Source organism: Lissotriton vulgaris, chromosome 6 (assembly GCF_964263255.1).
Source record: "Lissotriton vulgaris chromosome 6, aLisVul1.2, whole genome shotgun sequence".
Classification (NCBI taxonomy): domain Eukaryota; kingdom Metazoa; phylum Chordata; class Amphibia; order Caudata; family Salamandridae; genus Lissotriton; species Lissotriton vulgaris.
The window spans coordinates 1,805,370,570-1,805,394,251 of NC_141694.1; the positions used below are offsets into that span (position 1 = coordinate 1,805,370,570).

General features: G+C 40.9%; 1 protein-coding gene across 1 annotated transcript in view; it reads left to right on the plus strand.

Annotated features, from left to right (window-relative positions):
• Positions 1-23,682, plus strand: part of LOC147709543 (fucolectin-like) — a 247,264-nt gene that overhangs the window by 44,208 nt on the left and 179,374 nt on the right. Inside the window, exon 3 of the mRNA XM_086928080.1 lies at positions 13,673-13,816. Coding sequence (XP_086784206.1) covers positions 13,673-13,816 — 144 coding nt within the window. The remainder of the gene's footprint in view (positions 1-13,672; positions 13,817-23,682) is intronic.

Genomic DNA, 23,682 nt, shown 5'->3' on the forward strand with positions numbered 1-23,682 from the left:
ATTGGGTTTACAAAATCTAATCAATGGTTTTGTTAATTTTATGAACTCACTGGATCTCTCAGCAAATCTGGACAAGTCTTTTGTCATGTCCACAGGCATAAACCCAAAAAAGACTTTTGAGCACAGCATAGGTTCACATAGGCTAGGAAGAGTTAAGTCCTTCTCTTACTTAGGCGTTCTCTTTGATGAGAAATTGGAATTTAAGAACCTTGGGGAAAAACACGCAACCAAATTGGTGGTGTCAACGGGCGCCATAATGGCTTATGGAAGGAGGTTAGGTAGATGGTCACCGGAACAGATACTGAACCTCTATAGTGCGGTCTCCTGTGCCAAGGTGTCTTATGGAGCAGAAGTCTGGGGCTGCAAAACTAATCAAGTATACCAGATACAAGCTGAGGAAAACAATTTTTTTTTAAAACTACTAAAGGTTCCTCAGAGCACCCCATCATACGTAACACACATGGAATTGGGCGAGCCATATATTGAGGACAAAATTATGGTTCGACCCCTCCTGGCCTGGATCAAGATTTGGACAAACCCCGAGGCTACCCTCAGCAGACAGATCATCAAGGATTGCCTGAGCCGGGATAGAGGGGGGCAGATTCCATGGCTCAAATATGTAAAGGACACCATGGAACGTATTGGCTGCAAGAATCTGTTCTCTGAGCCAGAATCGTTGACCGCTCAGAACAAAACCCTGGCCAAAAACCTATTTAGTGCATGGGTAACAGACAGAAGGGCCCACGCTGAAAACAGGAAAACATCAGTGGTGGCTCATGGCTTAATAATAACTACAACATTTAGAATGGAACCATACCTAGCGGTAATGTACAATGCGCAGGAAAGATTTTACATGACTAGGTTCCGTCTGAATCTCCTTCAACATTTATTGGCTGTTCCCGTAGGATTCACACGTACGGTAGAGCTGAAGGGTACCTGCGGCTGCGACACTAGGTCTCCGCAGGATACCCTTCACTTTGTTTTATTATGTCCTTTTTATTCAGAGCCTAGAAAGAAGTTTTTGGTAAGGATTTTGAAAAACCAAAGACTGAAACATGCCAAAGTAGCCCTCCTTTTTTTGCAAAAAGCCCCAGATCAATATACTTTGTTATGTGTTATAAGTTTTATTAAGGTTGCCTTAAGACTGAGGAATACTAGGGAAACAACTGCCCATACCATTACTACATAGACTGAACCAATGTTAGTATGAGACCTCCAATGATTGCCTTTTAGATCTATTTTTAACTGTAACTTTTTTAACATTGTCATTGAAAATGTTTTTAAATATTGTATGTATGTATTTTCATGTTCTTTAATGGTATTTTTTTAAGTACCGAATAAAGATAATTTGAATTTGAATTTGAATTTAATAATCTGGTTAATGTCTTCCCAATATGCTAAGTTAGAGCAATTCAGGTATCCCAGATATGTGACTTGCAGTTGTATTCAGTTTAGTTTCTCAATAGCATCAATAGAACCAGTTCTTGGGTTAAAGTAGCTCTGGTTAAATGTTATATTAAGCTTTCTGCAAAAATAGTGGATGGATGTGGTATCTGGTTTTTGGAGGAGGTGGTACACTATGACGAGAACATGCTGCTAATTCAGAGAGCAGTTCCCAATGATGCCTGGACTGATGACACACCCTGACGCCACAGGTTGTGATAGGGAAAGGGCAGGAATGCGCCATATTCAGCATTTTACAGCGCATTCCTGTCTTTTTCCTGTGCTAGGGCACAATGTGCTGCCCAGTGCCAATGCAGGCACCCTTGCACCATGGTGCAAAAACAATCCCCTGAGACATTTTCTCTATCTGCATGTGCTGCAGATTGCAACTTACATAGAAAGAGGAAAAAACAAGGAGAACCCATGATATTTCTCCTTGTTCGCCTCCCTTAGTGATAGGTTGCATTGTGACTCATTCTTAGATCTACCAGTAATGGTAAATCTGGGAATGCACCAAAACCCATGGTTAATGCGTGGGAAAACCCACGCTCCACCCAGGGGACACCTCCCTGGGACGCAACACAGCGGTTTAGGCTGCGCTACACAACATTTATCAAGCCATGCAGGGCCACAAAAGGTGACCTTGCATCGCTTGATAAATCTAACTTAAGAATTGCATCCCTCTGGTGCCCCTTTGCATGGTGCAAAGGCGACACAACTCTTCTATAAATTTGGCCCATAGTGCCTACCAAGCTCAACATACGCTTTTGAGCTACAACATTTAAATAATTTAATGCATTTGGTTTAATGACAGGTTAAGGAATCAGGGGATAGATGTACAAATGTAATATACTGCAATTTCATAATTGCAAATCACTGGGAAGGAACATGAGTAAATTGCAATTCTTCATGTACATAGAATTCGAGGCTACAATTGTGAATGTAGTTTCCAATTGTGAAAGGAGTCGCAAATTGCAAACATGACTGCAAATGAAATATTTCCTGATCATGACTAATCGCCTCTGAAGCAGGAAATACCTCACAGTACCTGCCTGGATCCCAGCCTAAGTGGATGTGGAGCACAGGTGGAGAGCAGCTGCCAGTTCCAGCACAGCTGTAGTATGTCAAGGAAGGTCCACCCCGCAGTGCCTCCCATGTTATGCATGCAAATGCACAACATGCCTTTTTTACATTGCGGCAGGTGCTGATGAAAGCACCGCCCTCTGCAATGTAAAAAATGCATGATGACTGGTGGACGAATCCTAATCTGAATCAGGGGACCATCGCACATATGGCGGGGCGTCCCTTTTGCCATTACGGTGGCGGGTGGACTTTGTCCGCCCGCCGTCGTAATAGACCCCTAAGTGTGAATTCTTTACTATTGTCACATTTATGTCCAAGTCCACATAGAACTGTAACATACCTCAAAATGTCAAAGTGTCAACACAGGTATACATTTATTGGGGTACTGCTATCAAAACATATCAGTGAGTAAACAGATTTGCATTATTTCCCACAAATCTCTCCGAGGTACATAGGGATGACTCCAATGTGGAGGGAGTGGAGGACACAAACATAGCAGCTGCGGAACCCATCCCCATTGCCAGTCACTAAAGCCGAACACCAGCCCAAGGTAACATGGGGCAGCTCATAGAAAGCTATGACATCTGCCACTTTAAGAAGACATGGAGCATGGTGACTCTCACCAAGAATGGAATAGGTATACTTTTTTTACATTCATGTAGTACAATCCCCCAGAGGCAAAGCCAGAGGGGGCCTGGCAACATAAATTTGCACAGGTCTTCAATGTTAAACTAGACAATTACTATCCAGCTCACTAGATGTGTTGGCCTTAAGAGTTAATTTCAGTAGCAGCAATTCCCAGTTGAAGTTCAATATTTATGATTGGTTTGCACAGAGGAATTTAGGAATACTTTGGAGGATTTCCTTATGGAGCATTGGAGTGCTATGGAGCTAATTATAGCAGGTGATCTAAATTCAATTTTTGAAGCACCTATCTTACCAGATTCAGATCGACTGACAAAGCAAGATCAAGAAAATAGAATCCCGCCCTTGGATCTCCCCCCTGTTAAGTTGTCCCCAAGGGCAGCTCAGATACTTGGTCTCACCTTTACTTTTGATTTAAGAGCTACAAACTGGCAGACTTTATCTGATACTGATGGCAAGCATACCTGTAACAGGCCTGGTAACACTAGCCATTTTCGCTTTGGCTAATCGAAAGGTCGGACAGTGACCATAATGCCCTGAGTTTGACCTTGCTGGGCTTCCTTGCTAACAACCTGATAGCCCAGGGTAGTTGCCAAATAGGAAACGTCAAACATTCCAATAACATTAAGGCCATCAAATGGGGGTGGGATGAATGGCATCCAGAACATGTGAAGGTAGTGAACTCCAGGGCTGCAAATCATGTAGAGCTATTGAATAACCTTACTCCAAAGGAGAGAGGGCTGTTTGTGGCAAAAGCTCATGAGGCATTCTTTGATAACATATTGTTGGCCCTAGATATAACTTCTCAGGAAAGGGGGAGGGAGAGCATCAGCTAGGTTCGTCCTCCAACCAAAGTGTAGAGAGCCAAAATAAGAACCCAACTATTATGAGGAGACTAACCCTACACAGGAGAAAAAATAAATAAATGTAAAACCCTCACCCACCAGGGTTACACCTTTGTGGCTTGCTTCATCATCGTGACCATCCTGTTCCGCTATAGAACAAGGCATGCTGCAACCTACGAGATACATGGGAGCATATTGGAGGTATGCAAGAATAGAAGGTAGTGGATACAATAGGAGTGGGGTGGGGGGGTTATGTGCAGGTAAAACGTAAAAATACCTGTCTAGTAGGTGCAACTTATTTATTCTGACTTCTAGTTGGTATGGTTAAACTCGGAGGGGAAGTGAAAAAAGAGGATATTATGTGCCCACTTTTCTAAATGGTCAACATTTTTGAAGCCGTGCTCCTTTAGGAATGGAAATTTCATTTGCAATTTGCGGGTACCCAATAGGTGCAGGGTGCTGAAAGGACACCCTGTTGCACCCCTGAAATTGGCATGTGCAAACATATTGCGCACACACAAGCCCCAAGGGTATGTGTTTGTGTAACCTGCAACTTTGAAAAATGCCCTTTAGTACATTTTTCAAAGTTTTTGCTTATTACCATCTGGTATAATTTTGCTGTAAACAGCGCACCCTAATAGCAAAATTGCTATTTTAAACGGCATCTTGCATTGCATTCAAGCCATCGCAATTTGTGATTCCTGAAATGCAATCGCAATTTGCGATTTCTGCATTTGGGATGATGCATCCCACATGCAAAAATACCAGTCGCAAAGAGATTCTGAGAATCTGCCCATTTGCAACCGGTTGTTTGTTTGATGCATGGGGCCCTGAATGTGTTCGAGGATCATCTAACGGTAATCCTGTGCTTTGTGTTTCTTTTCTATGTAGTGGGTTGACATTTTTGTGGTTGCTCGGCCACATCTCTAATTACTGCAATGTTCTCAAATTCTCATTTTTATTTTGTAGGTTATCATTCGATATACCACCCAGTGCATGTTGCATTAGTGACATTTATCAGTTGCCATCTCATGCACTGCATGATTCCTGCCACGTAGTTCAGGAAAATGCACAAAATGCAATTTGATCATGGTAAAAACGCACAATGCGGCCGCCACTGTGGCGGCCGCATTGTGCGTTTTTACCATGATAAAATTACATATGACGGATTTAAGTCCATCCGCCATCGTAATCAACCCCATAGTTTTTGAAAAAATCATTGCAAATACTATCTTTTTTATGGGTTAATTTATGTTTTTAATGTGTTTTTTCTTAGTTGTATGTCGTTTTGTAAATTTTCTTAGTACATTTTACAAATGCATCAAATTATCTTAATATAAATTTAAATAATGTTTACAATTGATGTATATGTAATTAAGGGGGTTATTAGGATGGTGGGCGGACCTGAGTCTGCCTGGCACCCCCGCAAAGTTTGGACCGGCCATCAGGCATGGGTCGGTCCCGCACTGTGAATTAGGATGCAACCTTTACCCTGGCGGTCGCATTCCACATTTTAACAGTGCAGCAGGTGCTGCCACTTGGTGCAGTCACATGCAGGGGGGTACCATAAGTGCACCCCAAGTGCACCCACCACACCCCATCCAGGGGCCCGCATCAGGCCTCCAAACCTATTCCCCACCAACCTTTCCATGGCAGCATTACCGCCATGGAAAGGCCTTTCACATTCTACATCCTAATATGGTTGGTGGTGCCTGCTAGGCACCGCCACCAAATTGGAGCCCCTGCTCCGCCCAGTAGGCAATCATGACAATTGCCTGCCGGCGGAAAAACGTCGGACGGACTTGCTGTCCGCCTTGATACCCACCGCCATCATAATCTAGCAGTGAGAAAAATCTGTTTGATGGCGGAAGGACTGCTACCGCAGGGCCAGCGGTTAACACAGTTCTTTCGCCATTCTAATCACCCCCTAAGTTATAGAAGTCAGATTTTGGAATTTTTTGAGGCAAAAGGTGATGAGCATTTAAAAATGTGTTAATATACATTTTCTTGTACAATAAATTGTATCTAATATATATTTTTTATAAATTATTTAAAGGTTTGATTATGCTTAATATAAATTTAAATAATTTGTTATCATCGATTTACATGTAATTAAGGTATGGAAGTCAGCTGTTGGTTTTTAGAGGAAAAGGGTGATGAGAATGTCAAAATGTCTTAATATAAATTTTCTTGTATGTTAAATGTTATTTAATATATATTTTTTATAAATTGTTTAATCGTTTGAATATTTTATGAAATGATAATTATTTCTATTTAGTTTTATACATTTGTAAATATAAAGTTTAAATGTTTGTTCTGCAATATTTTAAAGCCATTGGTATATTTGTGTGGATATAATTGAATAGTTTTTGAATATTTGAAATATAATTTCTTAATTATAAATTAAACAAAATCATAATTTGTGAAATTAAAAAACTATGTTTTTTTCAATATATTTTTTCTTTGTATATATTTATTCATAGTTACATTTCAATTTTGCTTGAATTTTTTAAAGTAATTCACATGCAATTTTTTGGTTTAATTTCAGAAATTATTATATATGTTTTTTTACATGTTGCTGTATAAAATATTTAAGTATCAATTTTAAAATGTTCTAATGTATTATTACATATGTGTGTTTCTATGTTTAATGATTATGTTATAAAATACAAGTATATTTGAAATATCATATTGAATATTGACTTTTTGTAATGCAGTCTTTTTTTAAATACAATCATTTTATTATTATTTCAAAAACATTGAAGATGGCGAAGTAAATATATATTTATTTGTTTAATAATACACAAATATATGCTATGCATATAACAATTGGCATATGCTATTTTACATATATAATATCTAATGATATTTTCAATTGTTTATTTTGAATATTTATAGTATTTTTTAAATTTTATGCAGCTGTTTCAATGTTAACCTCTGCTAGTTATTGTAATTTATTTAAAAAAATCTAATTATACTTTTTTTTATATGATAATTTGATTATCCAATATGAAATATTTATTTGGTAGGATCTTTATTAATGTTTTGTTTATTGTAAAAAAACCTTTTGTATATATTTTATTTTGTATCATAAATGTATCCCCTTTAGTGTCTAACACCTTCCGCAAAAAGGTTTAAGTTGGAGTGGGAATAGTAAATGTAACCCCGTGTGTGCCCAACCCCTTCTCTAAAATAGCCTAAATTTTGTTGGCCTTAGTACTCTGTGCGCTTCACTACTGCTGACCATTGCTAAAGTGCGTGTGCTCACTCCCCCGAACATGGTAAAATTGGCTTGCACAGAGTTGCCATATATATTTTACTTTTAGAGCGGTATACCATATACCCATGGCCTGTAAACTAAATGCTACTAGTGGCCCTGCAGCACTTATTGTGTCACTCACATAAGTAGCCCCTTAAAATATGTCCTAGGCCTGTCATTGCAGCCTGAATTTCAAATTGCCTTTCAACCTGCCAATATATCCCCATTGACAAGACATATCCTCCAATTTTATTAGATAGGTCACCCCGTAGGTAGGCCCTCGATAACCCGTAGGGCAGGGTGTATTGTAAATAAAAGGTTGGATATGTACTTTTTCATTTTCCATGTCCTGGAGGTGAAAAACCCCTAAATACGTTTTTCACTACTGTGAGGCTTACTTGTACCATAGAATAACACTGAGTTGCCTTATTACATTTAATAAGTGCCAACATTTATTGGGAACAGGTAAAGTTTCAATTATCAGCCTTCAGTGTTCAACAATATCCAAAAGGGCAGAGTGCATTGTAATTAAGGTAGGTTGGAGTAGGTATAGCAGATGTCACCGGAATGTAAATATAACTTTTTGAAAATGTTTTATTAGTTGTAAATATTTGTATTTTTATATTTAAATGATGTATTAAAGTGTAAACATTTACATTGCATTTTTTACATTTGTTTTTCGGCATGATATTGTTAAATCAATATATACGTTTATTTACTTTATTCAAATTTTCTGCTAAATATTATCTTTGTGACTTAATTATATATTTAAATGTATATTGTTTACTGTGTTTGTAACATTTCTTTCAATTATGATATTGTTAAATTGTTATGTTTGTTTATTTACTTCATTATGATTTTATGTTAAAATATACTTTTAAAAATAAAAAATCTATTTAATTACCCATTTGTGCTGTGTTTTTAACATTTATTTTGTAATAATGTTAAATTATTCATATATGTTTATTTCATTTATTATAATTTATGTTAAAAAATAATATTTTTTATCGTTTGTTATAAAACATCCGTATTTATTGCATTATAGATGTTTTTGATATTGTGTGTTGTTTTATTTTTCACCCGTTTATGTTTATTTAAATGTAACAATATTTTTGTAAACCATATTTGTGTTATCAATATTATTAAAAATACGTATTTTTACTAAAAATATTATGGTTAAGGATAATTGTGTTTTTGGTAAATAAAGTATACAGAAGTGATGTTTCAGATAAAAATATTCAAATTCTTATATTTTAGAATATCAAAATTTGTGTAATCAATAATATATCAGTGATTCAAGGAGTACAAGATGTAGAAATCATATGTCATCCATACTGGTAGGAAGTATATTTTATGAGTGCTTGGTCTGGAGAAGCACAATCTCGAGATTTAATAAATATTACAGTGGTCTGAGTGGGCTTTACTAAAAAAAAAGATCTCTGTGATGAAAACAGTAATCTACTGGGCTATCTACATAAAATACAATTTTTCGATCTGCATGCTACATCTTGTATGCAGCAGGCATGTTAACCCTCTGCGCTACTTTATCATAATTCAAAACTGCTTTAGAGAATACTGCCATCTCTCTCCAGAAAGCACCTTGATAACAAAACGTTATCTTGACAGTTTGTTGTTTGAAATGTGGTGAAAACACACAGAACTCTGGCAGGTGCTTTTAATCCTGTAAGATATTTTAAAACAGACAATGCCTTTGAGCTTGGCACCAGGCAGCCCTAGAGCGGGTCCTGTATAAAAGTATACAAAATGTGATGGAAGGAATGCTAGAATTAATCTCAGCCACTGGCAATTACTCGGGCCACATCCCAAACCATTGTTATTTTGCACACCATGCCTTTTTCGATTAGACCCTGCTATATGAAAGTCCCTTGATTTTTGTATCCAGCCAGATTGGATGACTTATTTAGAACAGCTCTATTCTCATAAAATGTGATAACAAGGTGAGAGAAGAGACTTCTCGATCTACAGTTATTTTGAAAGCTGCAGATTTGTCTTTTACCCTTCCAGAATTGTTGCTCTATAAACTCTTCTATTCCAGGTCGTGCTATGGGTCCAGATCGATTGCCCAATGATTTTTTTAAGGCACACCCGGAAATCTGGGGGCTATACATTAACTTGCTTTCAAATACAGTCTGTATGGAAATTCCATCATCTTGGAAACTAGCTAAAAATATTACAATGTATGAAAAAGGGGACAGGGCTAACCCAGCCAACTGTCGTCCAATAAGTCTGATTGGTTCCCTGCAAAACGATTTTTGCAAATTGTTACTTTCTCATGCACAGGGCTGGATCAGGGATGCGAGTATACTTACACAATGGCCGGCAGGCTTTAGACATAATGTGAGTACACTGGATCACATTTTTTGTTTTGTTAGTATGTATCGGTGAGAGGTGATCATAAGCAAGAACAAACTTTATGTTGCCTTTGTCGATCTTCAAACAGCTTTAGATTTAGTGCCCTGAGCAGGACTATGGAAGGTGCTTGAAAAGATGGGTTTTTTGGCCCCCTTGCTAGATATTATTGTGAGGCTTTATGCTGACACGTTTGCCCAGGTGAGGTAGGGAGGGACGGGGCCCTGACAGACCCGATCCGTATAGATAGGGGGGTCCGCCAGGGGTGTTTTTTGGCCCCCACACTTTTTAGGTTATACACAAATGGAGTAATTGAATTCGTAGATCAAGATGGGTGCGATGCCACTAAAATAGTTGGGCAGAGGGTCCCTGCACTTCTCTTTGCAGATGATACCATGTTAATTTCTAAGTCACCACAGGGTTTGCAATGGCTCCTGAACTATTTTGAATTGTTCTGTGTGAATCGAGGCTTGGAGCTTAATAACTCCAAGACCAAATGTATGATTGTTAGTAGACAGTTGTCGAATTCTTGTTGGAGGAGGATGTTAATTGGTAACACAATTTTAAATCTGATTCCGAGCATTGGAATTTTACAATGTGAAGGCCCTAAGGGGTGGTTCTCTATGGAGTTGAGCTAAGGGTTTACTCCCACATTAAAGGCCTATCCATAGTAAGCAATGGTATTTAAGAACCTTGTTGAATTTGCCCGCTAATACACCATGGTCCCCTCTCTATTTAGACCTAGGTCCAAAGAAAATTGCAGATAGGATTGAATGTAGAATGCTGATCTTTTAGCACAGGTTTTGGACAATTCTTGCCCTTGAGTCTTACAGCGAGGGAGTTAAAGACCTTTTGGCCTCTAAAATCGCACAGAAAATACCCTGCACTGTACTATAAAGGATCTGCTTCATAGACTGAATAGGGGTGAGTATTGGACAAACCCTAAAAACATGTGCATGATTGGTAAGGCCAGTTTAAAAGGACTTTTTGGGTAAAATGTGGCGGTTAATAATATTAGGATGTGTACGGGTTACCTATCTGTTTCTTTATTTGACCGGAAACCTTTTTCCGCCTATGACAGTTCTTATTGATGAAATTCTCCTTTACTTGCGAGTGAACTATATTTGCAATTTAGTTATGGTACCTTACCCATAAGATCATTTACCAGTCGAAAGCAACAGACAAAGGGGCAAAAAGATGATATGTGTTCAGGCTGTGATGAATGTCCTGAAACACCTATTCATGTTTTGTTTTTCTGACCCTTATACAAACAAATATGGGCAAAATAGATTGTTCCTTTGTGCAAAATGTTGGATTGTACAGTGCACAGAGAAATGTTCAGAATATTACAGAATGACACTAGCCAGATAGTAGTTTGTTGTGTGGCCATGTTTCCTAGGGTCCTTTGGATTAAGCGTGCACAACTTTTAATGGCTGCTATTGTTTTACATGAGAATGGTTTTAATGTGGGAGGCACTAAGCTGTAACATTTAGTTTTTTTTAAAAATGAAGGCATTATATTGTGATTTTGATATTTTATACTTTTTTAGCAGCAATTGTACTACTACCCCTTTTAACCAATTTGCGATTCATCACCATTTTTACAAGTATATTTTTATGTATTTTTGTATTTGATTACTGTGTAATTGTTTGTTCTACTCTTATGATCGTTATCTATTGAAATAAAGTTCTCATGATGATGATGAAAGTCAGTCTTGATCCGGCTCAAATGTAAACAGTTTATCCAAAGTGCCATGCCCAACCTGAACCGGAACACAAGCAATCCAAGATCATTTTCGTCCTTGTTATTGGCTCATCATTTGGGGAATAGCTTGGTTTCAGTGATACAGTGTGCTCAGAATCCACATCTGAGCATACCTGTCCCAACTAGGGCAAAATATAAAAGTATACAAAAGTGATGGGTGGAATGCTTAAATGAATGTCAGTCACTGAGAATTAAACAGGGCCACATCCCAATCCATCCTTATTTTTACACACCATGGCACCTCAGTTTAGACCCAGCTTTTTGCAAATCAATCTTGACCCTGCTCCAATGGGAACAGTGCAGCCCAAACCGGGTCCTAACTAAACCGGAACACAAGCAACCCAAGACTAGTTTCACCTTTCATATTGGCTCACCAGCTCGGTATGATTGGTTCCTGTGACCCAGTGTGCATGGGACCCATGTTGGGCATAATAATCCCACTTAAGGCAACATATAAAAGTATACAAAAAGTGATGGGTGGAATGCTTGAATTAATCTCAGCGACTAGTAATTACTCGGAGCTGCCTCCCAATCCATGCTTACTTTGCACACAATGTCACCTCAGTTTAGACTTAGCTATACGCAAATCATTCTTGACCATACTCTAGTGGAAACAGTCCAGCCAAAACTGTCAAGTCAAGTCCTTCCTGAACCAGAATCCAAGCAACTGATAAGTGGTTGGACCAGTGGAGCAGGGTCAAGTCTGATTTGCATATTGCTGGGTCCAAAGTGAGATGGCATAGTGTGCAAAATAACGATGGACTAAGACTCTGAGTGAACTGGTGCATTATGTGGGGTAGAGCTCTCAGTGTGTATTGCTTATGGTTATTATCACATGCATAATTATAAGTAAACCAGTCAATTATGTGGGTCACTACACTAAGGGGCCCATTATGATGTTGGGCAGATTGCCCCCGCCAGGCTGGTGGTAGGCACCGCCAGCCTGGCGGGGGCAATCCGCCCGACATCCACACTCATTTACCCCGCCATATTAGCATGGCAGGGGGGACCTCGGCGGACGGAAAGACCGTCTGCCGCTTTTCCGCCCCGGTTGCCTTGCGGCCGGGGCGGAAAAGGAATAATATGGTGGCGGTGTCTATCAGACACCGCCAGCCATATTATGATGGGCATTTTTTAATGCCTATTGCCGCCACGGAAAGGCATGCGGTCTTCACTTTGGGGGCCCCCTGCAGGCCCACAAAGTGCAGGCCCACAAAGTGAAGGAGGGGTGGGGGGGTGCACACGGGGGGGTACCGCTGGTACTCCCCGGCATTTGCATATGCAATGCGGTAGGCACAGCGCGGTGCCTGCCGCATTGTGTATGCAAATGCATACATGCATTTATGGCATTGTGGCGGGCGGTGCAGAGAGAACCGCCCACCACAATGTCATAAATGCAGGATGCGCCCACCACTGTGGTGGCCGCATCCTAATACCACCCACGGGACCCCCGCTCTCATGGCGGGCGGTCCCGAATTCCGATAGGATGGTGGGCGGACTTAGTCCGCCCGTCAAAAATAACCCCCCTAAATGTGTATCATTTTTACTAAGAGCTTTACGTGAGTCAGTCAAAGTTTTATAGAGCTCTGAGTGGGTTTGGTTGCACTAATGAATATAAACTTTGAGAATATCGACCTAAAAAAATATCATGTCTTGAATATCGAGCAACACAATATCAAAAGTTTGGGGAAAATTAAATGTACTATTCCTAACACCAACTTTAAGTACCTTGAAGATATACATCACCAAGGTACTTATATGACGAGCTAGGTATGCAAAATCTATGCTTGCTTACTTTTTTCAGTTTTGATCATTTGTCCTTGATATTCTGTTCCATTGATATTCTGATTACGATATTCTGGGTGCACACCATTCACTCAGGGATCAATCTTCAACTTCCAGTTTCTAATCATGGCCTAAATATTTGCCTAAATCTATTTTGAAAGTGTTTTTACAAACCTCTCAACCTCCTGCATCATTCCCTACCATGTGGCAATGCTGAGAACACAACTACTATGTGTGCATGGTTAGGGCACATACTTTAAAGTTACAGTATGTCATTACTAAGTAACACACCACTCTCTGATATCTAAAGCACTTCTTCAGTAAACTGACTTTTAATGTGTCTTGTGGGTTATCATAAAGAAGCTGAAGTCATTTCTATGATAGGAAACTAGGGAGGTTGCCAGGGATCAGCTTGCTAAGTTATCTTCCTTTACACTCTGACTCATCTACTTTTTTGATCTCCACCTTTTAATGCAGCTATCAATCCAGATTGTGTGCTTCCATTCATCTACAAAGGAGTAACCTACCAAGGCTGCACTACAAAAGATCATTCTACCATGTGGTGTGCCACCACTAGCAACTATGACAGTGATCGACGCTGGATCGAATGCTATGGCAGAGGTAAGTGTAAAGCATTTTCACATTCTATTGAATTTTCTTCATGGATCTTAGACTCTCCACCTGAATCAAAATTCGCCCTGCCTCTAGAAATATGTCTTGAGTGTGCAAAAGATATACTGGTTTGAAGAAAGTATACTGCATTTTCATGATGGGATACAAGGAGGGAACCAGACTTCATTATTCTGCACTCCGCAACGTTAACCAAGGCTCCAGAGGCTTAGGCGTAAGCACCTCTTCTCTTTCAGGTTTTTTAACCAGGTTAAGGCCCTGAAATGTTTTTGTAGATACAGCCCCTCTAGACCCGTTAATTTGAAGCAATAAGTGTCCCATTATCCCTGAGTAGATTCTCAGAAGGGGTCATATTTTGCCCTGCAGGAGTTCAGGTGTCCAGTGCATGTCTCAAGGCGGTTGTACTAGGGTCTGTCTCAAAATAGACATATTAAGAACAAACACAATATAAGGTAAAATTATTTTTTGTTTCAGAACATCCAACAACCCTAAATAAAACAAATAGGAGCAGACAGATCACAAGAACAGTGAGAAGTTCACAGTTGGTGCCCCAAGATCAGATGCCCATTGTATAGCTGATGTAAATTTTTTTAATAACTCTGGTTGGTGTATATATGCTTTTGGTGACAGCATTGGCTGTGCCCACTAACACACTGGATATTGTATGCAACAATTTCAATGCAAACAACAACAAAATATTATTGTAAAGTAGCCAAAGGCTTAACAAGTTATTTATAAGAAGCAATTATCGAGATGGACATTGATTGACACACTGTAATTTCACTTGTGTGATCCGGATTTATTATATCCTCTTTATTTTTGTCTATCTTATTCAAGTTCAAGTACATAATTGGAATTTATAAAGTTGCACATCTAATACCTGTTTTACCCCAAGTTGATGTGTGGGATTGGAGCGTTTTCAAGGCCTTCAAAATATAGATGGCTTTGTAGCCACGTGATCAGGAAAAGTTTGTAAAGGAGCAGTAAGGATCACAGGCCAGTAAAAGGAAACAACATTTTGGGTCTTGGTTACACATCACAGTCAGATCAATTTCCAAAGTGCATGTCCTCCCTGGTGTGGTGTGCAGGTTTGGAGAAGAATGCTTCCCTACCTCTCCTGCAGTGTCCTGCCAGACCTGCATTAGTGATATCCACCTCCTGACTACCAGTTTTGCCTCATTTTGAGACTATAGCAAACCCATGGCGGAGCTCAGATTGGAACGTAAAGACTGCTTGCCACTCCTGACCCATGAAAAAAAGAAAAAAAGAAAAACATTAAGGGGCACGTTTCTCAAGAAATTATGCAGTGCAGCATACACCACAGTATTGCTGTGGTGTGTGATGGGGAAAGGGTGGGAATGTGCTGTATTTAACACTACGCAGTGGATTCCAGTCTTTTCCTTGAACTGGTGCACAATATGCTGCCTATCACCAATAGAGGCAAAACCAGCACCATGGTGCAAGGTTGCCTGTGTTGTAAGCAGATTGTTTTTATGCAGGAAGGTACCCCTGAGGCATTTTCCTATTTCTATCTGTCACGTAGAAAGCAGAACAAAATGGGAGATCTAAAGATGTTTCTCCTTGTTATGCCTCACCTGGGAAGGCGTAGAATTTTGATGAATTCCCAGGTCAACCAATAATGGTAAATGTGGGAATTTATCAAAAGCCATGGAACACCCATGCCCCACTCATGGAGCGGCTCCCTGGGGCAGAGTAACTTAACGCAGTGAATTACTCTAGATTTATCAATCAACTCAGGGCCACCCAAGGTGGCCTTGCGTGACTTGATACATCTAACTGAATAGTTACATCGCTCTTGCACCCCGTTATGTCATGCATGGGCATCAAAATCCTTAATAAATATGCCCCGCAGTTTCCTTGCATTTATCTAAATTTCATTACAGTTGTTTCACAGTTTTTGTCTGATCATGTGGCTTAAGAAACCGCCAATTTTTTCTCTCGTTAGTTTCTTCTTTTCCTACATGATGATAACTCTGCAGCAGTCTGAGAAAATAAGTATGGAACAAAGCATGGAAAACATTCATTTTTAAAGGGAAATGAAAAAAAATACTGACACTCAATGCATAGATGTTTTCAAACAAAAAAAAAGAAGTTGTAAAGCGTTTGCTATCTTAAAATCCCTCACGTCTAAGTTTTCTGAAAGCTTGATAGCGAAAAATACATGATTTTCTCCATGACAGTGTGTGGTTGCATAGGTGAGAAATCCATGGATGAACCCAGAAAGCTATGCATTTCAGAAAAGTAGAATACATGCCAAATTCACCCAGTGCTCATTTGTTTAGACAGAACTATGGTTTTCAAAACAACATTTTTATGGAGTTCTTTTTTCAGTGCTAATTGTCTATCAAGCAACCATTACACCTTTCCCACTGAACCAGGCTGTTTTCGTAGAAAATATATTTGGTCATTTTGACATTTCTTTGGCATGAAGTTTTGCCAGTCTTATTTTGTCAGCCTGACTGCCTTCATTTTGGAAATTCGTCAATATGATGGAATTCTATATACATGAGATCTACTCCTGATAGCAAACTGTAGGGCATCATTTCAAAATATAATGCTTTACTTGATACCTACATTGTATATTTTCTTTCTTTTGTATATTTAAATTGCTAAAACTGTGTTTGGCAAAAAGATGGCAGCTCTCAGTTTTGGTACTACAGGATGATTTATAAAAGAAATATACTGCAAAATTCCCCTAATTTTTATGTCCGAGATGAAGAGCAGTGGTTCTTAACCTTTTTACTTCTCTGGAACCCCACTTAATCCTTGATGGAACCAGGGACCAACAACTGAAACCTTATGGAATCTGGAACCGTCTACAAGCATTAAATGAAGCCAGGGATCCCAGCATAAGAATGTTCAATGGTTTGAACAGCAAAACAATATACATAAAATACAAAAACAAGCATTCATCAAGCAAAGAAACAATTGATTAAATATTGTATTTAGTTCATAAACAAAAATAAAAGCGAAATTAACATTTAATTTTAATAGGAAGATTAGAGATTTTCAAAATTAACTGTAGGTCACTCAATGTGCCTACTGTACTCTGTTTGAAGCAAATGCACATTTCCCACAAATTAATCTGGGGCTACTAACTTAGGCCTAATTTAGATGTTGGTGGATGGGTTACTCCCTCACAACGGTGATGGATAATCCATCCGCCGAAATCTAAATTTCAAATGAAATAGTGGGTATTAGATTTTGGCGAACCAGATATCCGCCATCATTATGACAGAGTAACATGCCCGCCAACATCTAAATCGGGTCCTTAATATTTATTCTTCAATTTCAAATTCCAACACAGTTACAAAACATTTAAACATTTTTAATGGCACATTTTGCTCCTCTATACACAGTTTCTTAATGTTATGTTATGTTATGTTGTCTTGTAATGCGCATGGCTACCCCAGCAATGGGGCGTCCCAGCGCTGTAGACCACTGGAAAACCCGTTCTGGCTTTCCCTGTGAGATGATCCCTGCTGGGTATCTCCAAGGTGAAACCAGGCATCCCCGGTGTATGTGGGAGGCCGTTGTGGAGATGAGCAAGCTAATGCCCAGAGTTGCCGAGTGTGATCCCTGGTTAGAGTAGGCACCGAAGCGAGAATTATCAAGTCCGCTGACCCTGGTCCACGACCCTGCCGCTTTGGGAATTGAACCCTGGTCCCGGGCCGTCCTCTGCTTCCGGGTCTGCCGCCTCTAACCAGTGATTCAGAAAGGGGGGTGGTGATGGACAGAGTATCTGAATGAAGCAGAACACTCCTACCCAGTCAACAGATCAGGGCTTGATCCACCAGGGTATTTTAGCTCACTGCACCATCCCAGCTCAGAACCTGGCTACATGCAAATTAGTCTGTCCCTGGCCCAGTGCATCATGGGAACAGGGCAGACCAAACTACCAAGCCAATTCTTTTACTGGAAAGGAAACAAGCTTCCGGGGACCGGTTTCTGGCATTACAGCCGTCTTCGGCCCGGCTTGATTGAATCCTGATGGTGCAGTGAGCAAGGGACTCATGTCTGAGCATAACCTTCCACGCTTATGGTGGACAAAACGATTCAGAAAAGGGGGTGGTGATGGACAGAGTATCTGAATTAAGCAGAACACTCCTACCCAGTCAACAGATCAGGGCTTGATCCATCACCGTTTTTTAGCTCACTGCACCATCCCAGCTCAGAACCTGGCTACATGCAAATTAGTCAGTCCCTGGCCCAGTGCATCATGGGAACAGGGCAGACCAAACTACCAAGCCAAGTCTTTTACTGGAAAGGAAAAAAGCTTCCGGGGACCGGTTTCTGGCATTACAGCCGTCTTCGGCCCGGCTTGCTTAAATCCTGATGGTGCAGTGATCAAGGGACTCATGTCTGAGCCTACCCTTCCACGCTTATGGTGGATAGAACGATTCAGAAAAGGGGGTGGGGATGGACAGAGTATCTGAATTAAGCAGAACACTCCTACCCAGTAAATAGATCAGGGCTTGATCCATCACCGTTTTTTAGCTCACTGCACCATCCCAGCTCAGAACCTGGCTACATGCAAATTAGGCTGTCCCTGGCCCAGTGCATCATGGGAACAGGGCAGACCAAACTACCAAGCCAATTCTTTTACTGCAAAGGAAACAAGCTTCCGGGGACCGGTTTCTGGCATTACAGCCGTCTTCGGCCTGGCTTGCTTGAATCCTGATGGTGCAGTGAGCAAGGGACTCATGTCTGAGCATACCCTTCCACGCTTATGGTGGACAAAACGATTCAGAAAAGGGGGTGGTGATGGACAGAGTATCTGAATTAAGCAGAACACTCCTACCCAGTCATCAGATCAGGGCTTGATCCATCACCGTTTTTCAGCTCACTGCACCATCCCAGCTCAGAACCTGGCTACATGCAAATTAGTCTGTCCCTGGCCCAGTGCATCATGGGAACAGGGCAGACCAAACTACCAAGCCAATTCTTTTACTGGAAAGGAAACAAGCTTCTGGGGACCAGTTTCTGGCATTACAGCCGTCTTCGGCCAGGCTTGCTTGAATCCTTATGGTGCAGTGAGCAAGGGACTCATGTCTGAGCATACCCTTCCACGCCTATGGTGGACAAAACGATTCAGAAAAGGGGGTGGTGATGAACAGAGTGTCTGAATTAAGCAGACCACTCTTACCCAGTCAACAGAGCAGGGCTTGATCAATCACCGTTTTTTAGCTCACTGCACCGTCCCAGCTCAGAACCTGGCTACATGCAAATTAGTCTGTCCCTGGCCCAGTGCATCATGGGAACAGGGCAGACCAAACTACCAAGCCAATTCTTTTACTGGGTACGAGTGTTCTGTTTAATTCAGATACTCTGTCCATTACCACCCCCTTTTCTGGCCAACAATGATTTTTCATTATGTTCCTCACCATGCATTATTGACCCTGAAAAAAAAGAAAAATACGAAATAGGTGCCAAGTAAAGCATTACATTTTTAAATGATGTCCTACAATCTGCGATCTGGAGTAGAACTCAATCATATAGAATTCTATCATATTAACGAATATCCAAAATGAAAGACAATTAGACTGACAAAATGGAACTGAGGAAACTGGAGAAATGCCAAAATGATAAAATACTTTTTTAATGAAAACAGCCTGGTTCGGTGGAGAAGGTGTAATGGTTCCAGGGTCGAAACCAAGGATTCTATAAAGAACCACATTCCTACAATTACTACTATTATTTGAATTGGAAGAATTCAAGTATTGGTTTGTAGAATTACAGGGAGGCGATAGTCAATGAGGATGGTTCAGATGAAATAGGGAGGAGGCAAGGGAGTGCACAAAGGCAGGAAGGAAAGTGATGGGATTGGGGAACGGAAACTAAGAGTGGGGAGAAAAAATATGACAGAGGACTAAGGGGGTTAAGAGGTAACTCCCAGGATTAGAGAAACCACAAACTGAGGTAAATAATCTTCCTTCAACACAGTCTTTCACTTAGGTGCTTTGTTTGACTCTTTCTAAGGATTCCTGTGCCAGGTGTACAAAGAACTGGTTGCAGCTTGCAATTATTATTTTTGTGACCAGTGTGGGATTTTGTGGAGGTGGTTTCCCGTGGTTTTAGAGGTCGATCAGTGCCCACAGCAAGATGTGTTTTCGCTTGAGGTTCCTTTGTGATCCCTGGTCTGTCAACTGGGGAGTCCCTGTGAAGGCAACTCTAACTCTAATTGGGCTTCCCTGGTTGCTCCAGAGGAGTACCCTGGACCTTGCTGGTCCGCACCAAAGCAATTGTTCTGTTCCTGCGTGGTTTCCTGTTGCCAAGGTTGGTGTGTCCAATCCAGGCACCAATGCTGCAGCACTCAACATCCTTGATGGGACAGCTGGAATACAGCTCCTGGTCATCATTGATGCCTCCTGGTCATCGTGGCTGAAGAGTCAAGCTTCACCTCTTCGCACCTGAAGCACCCGACATTGGTGGGCATTCGCCTATAGTGCCCCTGGTCACTGGCTAGTGACCCAGACTCTGTCCCCTCTGCTTTCAGATTCTTCCCATCTTTGATCAAGGCTTGAATCACTTCAGACACTTCTCTTCTTCTCGCAGCAGCACTTTGCACCAAGTCGACATTAAAAACAACGACGCATCCTTACACCATTTGACACCTCGACATCCGGCTTCCCTGGGTGTTGCAACTTGAGTACTCCAGTGCTCCCGTGGGTGTTGGCCTTAGACCCCCTAAGTCTAAAGGGGTTTGCTCAAAGTTCTCTCCTAAGTGTCCTTTAACTTTAATTACCCAACTGCGACTTTCATATAGCTTTGTATGGGGCTCGCGCCTGTGTTTAGACAATGCACGCGTCCCCTGTGGGTCTCCTGTGTCACAACCTTGGATGGTGCCATGGGGTCCCAGCAATTCTACGTGCTCTAGGCAGTGTGCCTGGTCAAGTTGTGGTTCTTATACCACTTACTCAGAATATGGTTCAGTCTCCCCCTGGAGCCTATCGTTTATTGTGTTATTTATTGTTGTTTAAATGCTCGTAACTTGTGTGCTTTGACCTCTAGCCTCATGAAGAGACTAGTAGTGAGTGTGTTCGAATAAATACATATATTTAATATATACACCTGGTGTGGTTCTCCTTTCCTTTAGTCACGCAAGAGATTATAGACTTGTAAAAGAAGCTGCTTTACACTCCTTCAAGACCTAGCCTGAAGGCTGCTCTCCATAACTACACTAGGATAGCTTTCAATAATGGTTGTCTTTAACCTATCATCAATAAGGGGTCGTTTGGCCTGGTGCAAGGTGCCCAATAGAACTAGTGGACAGCATCTGCCAGGCCAACTTCTCACATAACTCTTCTATAAATTTGGCCTATAGTGCCTACCAAGCTCAACTTAGTTTAATGACAGGTTAAGGAGTCAGGGGCTAGATGTACAAATGTAAAGAACTGCAATTTCATAATTGCAAATCACTGCGAAGGGCAATTAGGAATTTGCAATTCTTCATGTACATACAGTTCGAGGACACAATTGCGAATGGAGTTGCAAATTGTAAAAGGAGTCGCAAATTGCAAACACACCTGCAAATGGAGAAAAAATAATTACTGGTCATGGCTAATCACCTCTGAAGCAGGAAATGCCTCACAGTACCTGCCTGGGTACAAAACTAAGTGGATATGGAGTGGAGGTGGCGTGCAGCTGCCAGTACCAGCAGGGCTATAGTAAGCCAAAGAAGGCCCATCTGCAGTAATGGCCAGCCAACATGGAGAAAAGGGTGCAGGAGGCAGGAAATGAAAATAAAAATTCACTAAAAAGAAGTTGGAGATCCTGACTGAAAAGTATTGTGAAAACCAAGAGGTACTGTTTGGAAGGGCACCCATGACAGTCCCCGGCTCACAAAAGAAAAAGATCTGGCAGGAAATGCAACAAAAAATAAATGCAGTTGGAGTAACCCGAAGATCTATAAAAGAGATCTGTAAGAGGTGGTATGACCTCAGATAATGTACTAAAGAAAAGGTTACAACGCGACTGTCGGAATCACGGGCAACAGGAGGTGGACCCTCCAACTGCACCCACACCCACTGCTGTGGAAAACATGGTTGAAATCACCTTGGAGCCTGAGGCTCTTATTGGAATGTGGAACATTGACACTGGAGCACCTGGAACCTCACACCGTACATGTGAATTCTTTACTATTGTCACATTTATGTCCAAGTCCAGATAGAACTGTAGCATGCATCAGATATCATCAAAATGTCAACACAGGATTCACAAGTATAAATGTATTGGGGTACTGCTATCATATCAGTGAGCAAACAGATTTGCATTATTCTATCTTTCTTTTTAAAACTTTATTTCGATCAATATGACCATGAAAGCATTTTAAACAAAAGTCACATCTCCTTGAGAGCCTGGAAGAGGCTGACTGGGCTGTCCCTCATTTATCCAGTGTAAGGTACTGCATGCCTTTTGAACTAAGCTTTACTCTCTGTGAGTTTGTGGTTTCCTTACCATTGAGATCGTACTGACACTGTGCATCATCCATAATGGTCATGGGAAAACTGAAGTCTATGAAGGCACCAAATGCCCCCCTCATCCCAAAAATAGATCTTAGCTCTGTGAGTGAGAACTGTGTCATGGGCAGGATATAGAAGACAGATAATATCCTGGAAGAAGTGGATGAGATATTAAACACCACAGCTGACTCAAACACTGTTGCCTAGCTCGAATCCCAGGTTTGCCCTCCAAAGAAAAGAAGGGCCAAGAAGAGAGTCCCAGAGATATTCACAAGGAAAATTAGGCCTCTTTTACCACCTGCTGCACTTTCCATAGGTCTACCCCAGTCCCTTAATGAGTTCGTCCACCCAGAGGACATGCAGAGGACACTGCTCTATATACAGTATACCCAGATGTAATTTGTGAAAAATTGTTTGCTGTTCCATGTCAACAGGACAGTTATTAACATGAGTGAAAAAGAGTTGGGGGCTTCTCTCGCTGATCCAACTAGGGCATCTGCTGATCCAGAAAATGTATTAAAAGTGATTAAGGGGCTTGAGGAGGAGGTCATGGCATTTAAAGAATTAGAAAAAACCCTAGAAGCAAAAATTGCTAAGTTCATGCCAATCAAGGGGCACTCAAAATCTGTCATGCCTGTTTCGACCCGGAGGCGAGGGGGGGGGGGTGGAGAAACCCATGTGCATAGAACAGCCAAATAACAACTGAGGCCAAGAAAATATAAATCTTGTCTTGGAATGTAGCTGGGCTAGGCACCAAGCTGGGGGATGATGAATGGGGGCAGCTCATAGAAAGCTGTGACATCTGCCACTTTCAGGAGACCTGGAGCATGTTGTCTGTCACCAGGAATGCAATAGGTATACTTTTTTTTACATCCACAATCGCCTGGCAACATGGATTTGCACAGGTCTACAATGTTAAGCTAGGCAATTACTATCCAGCTTACTGAATGTGTTGTCCGTAAGAGTTGATTTCAGTAGCAGCAATTACAAATGTAATGTTTATAATCGGTTGTATGCAGGAATGTAGGACTACTCTGGAGGATTTCCTGATTGAGCATAGGACTTCTAGGGATCTAATTAGAGGCAGGTAATCTTAATGCTATTTTTGAACCACTTATCTCACCAGATTCAGATCTACGGGCAGAGCAAAATCAGGGAAATAGAATCCCCTCCTTGGATCTCCCCATGTTAATTTGTCCCCAAGGGCAGCTCAGATACTTGCTCTCTCCTTTACTTTTGATTTAAGAGCCATAAACGGGCAGACTTTATCTGATACTGATGGCAAGCATACCTTAAATAGGCCTGGAAACACTGGCCGTATTAGCTATTTTTTAATTGGGTTGAAGAGCTGGTGTTCATTTTATGATGGTCCTC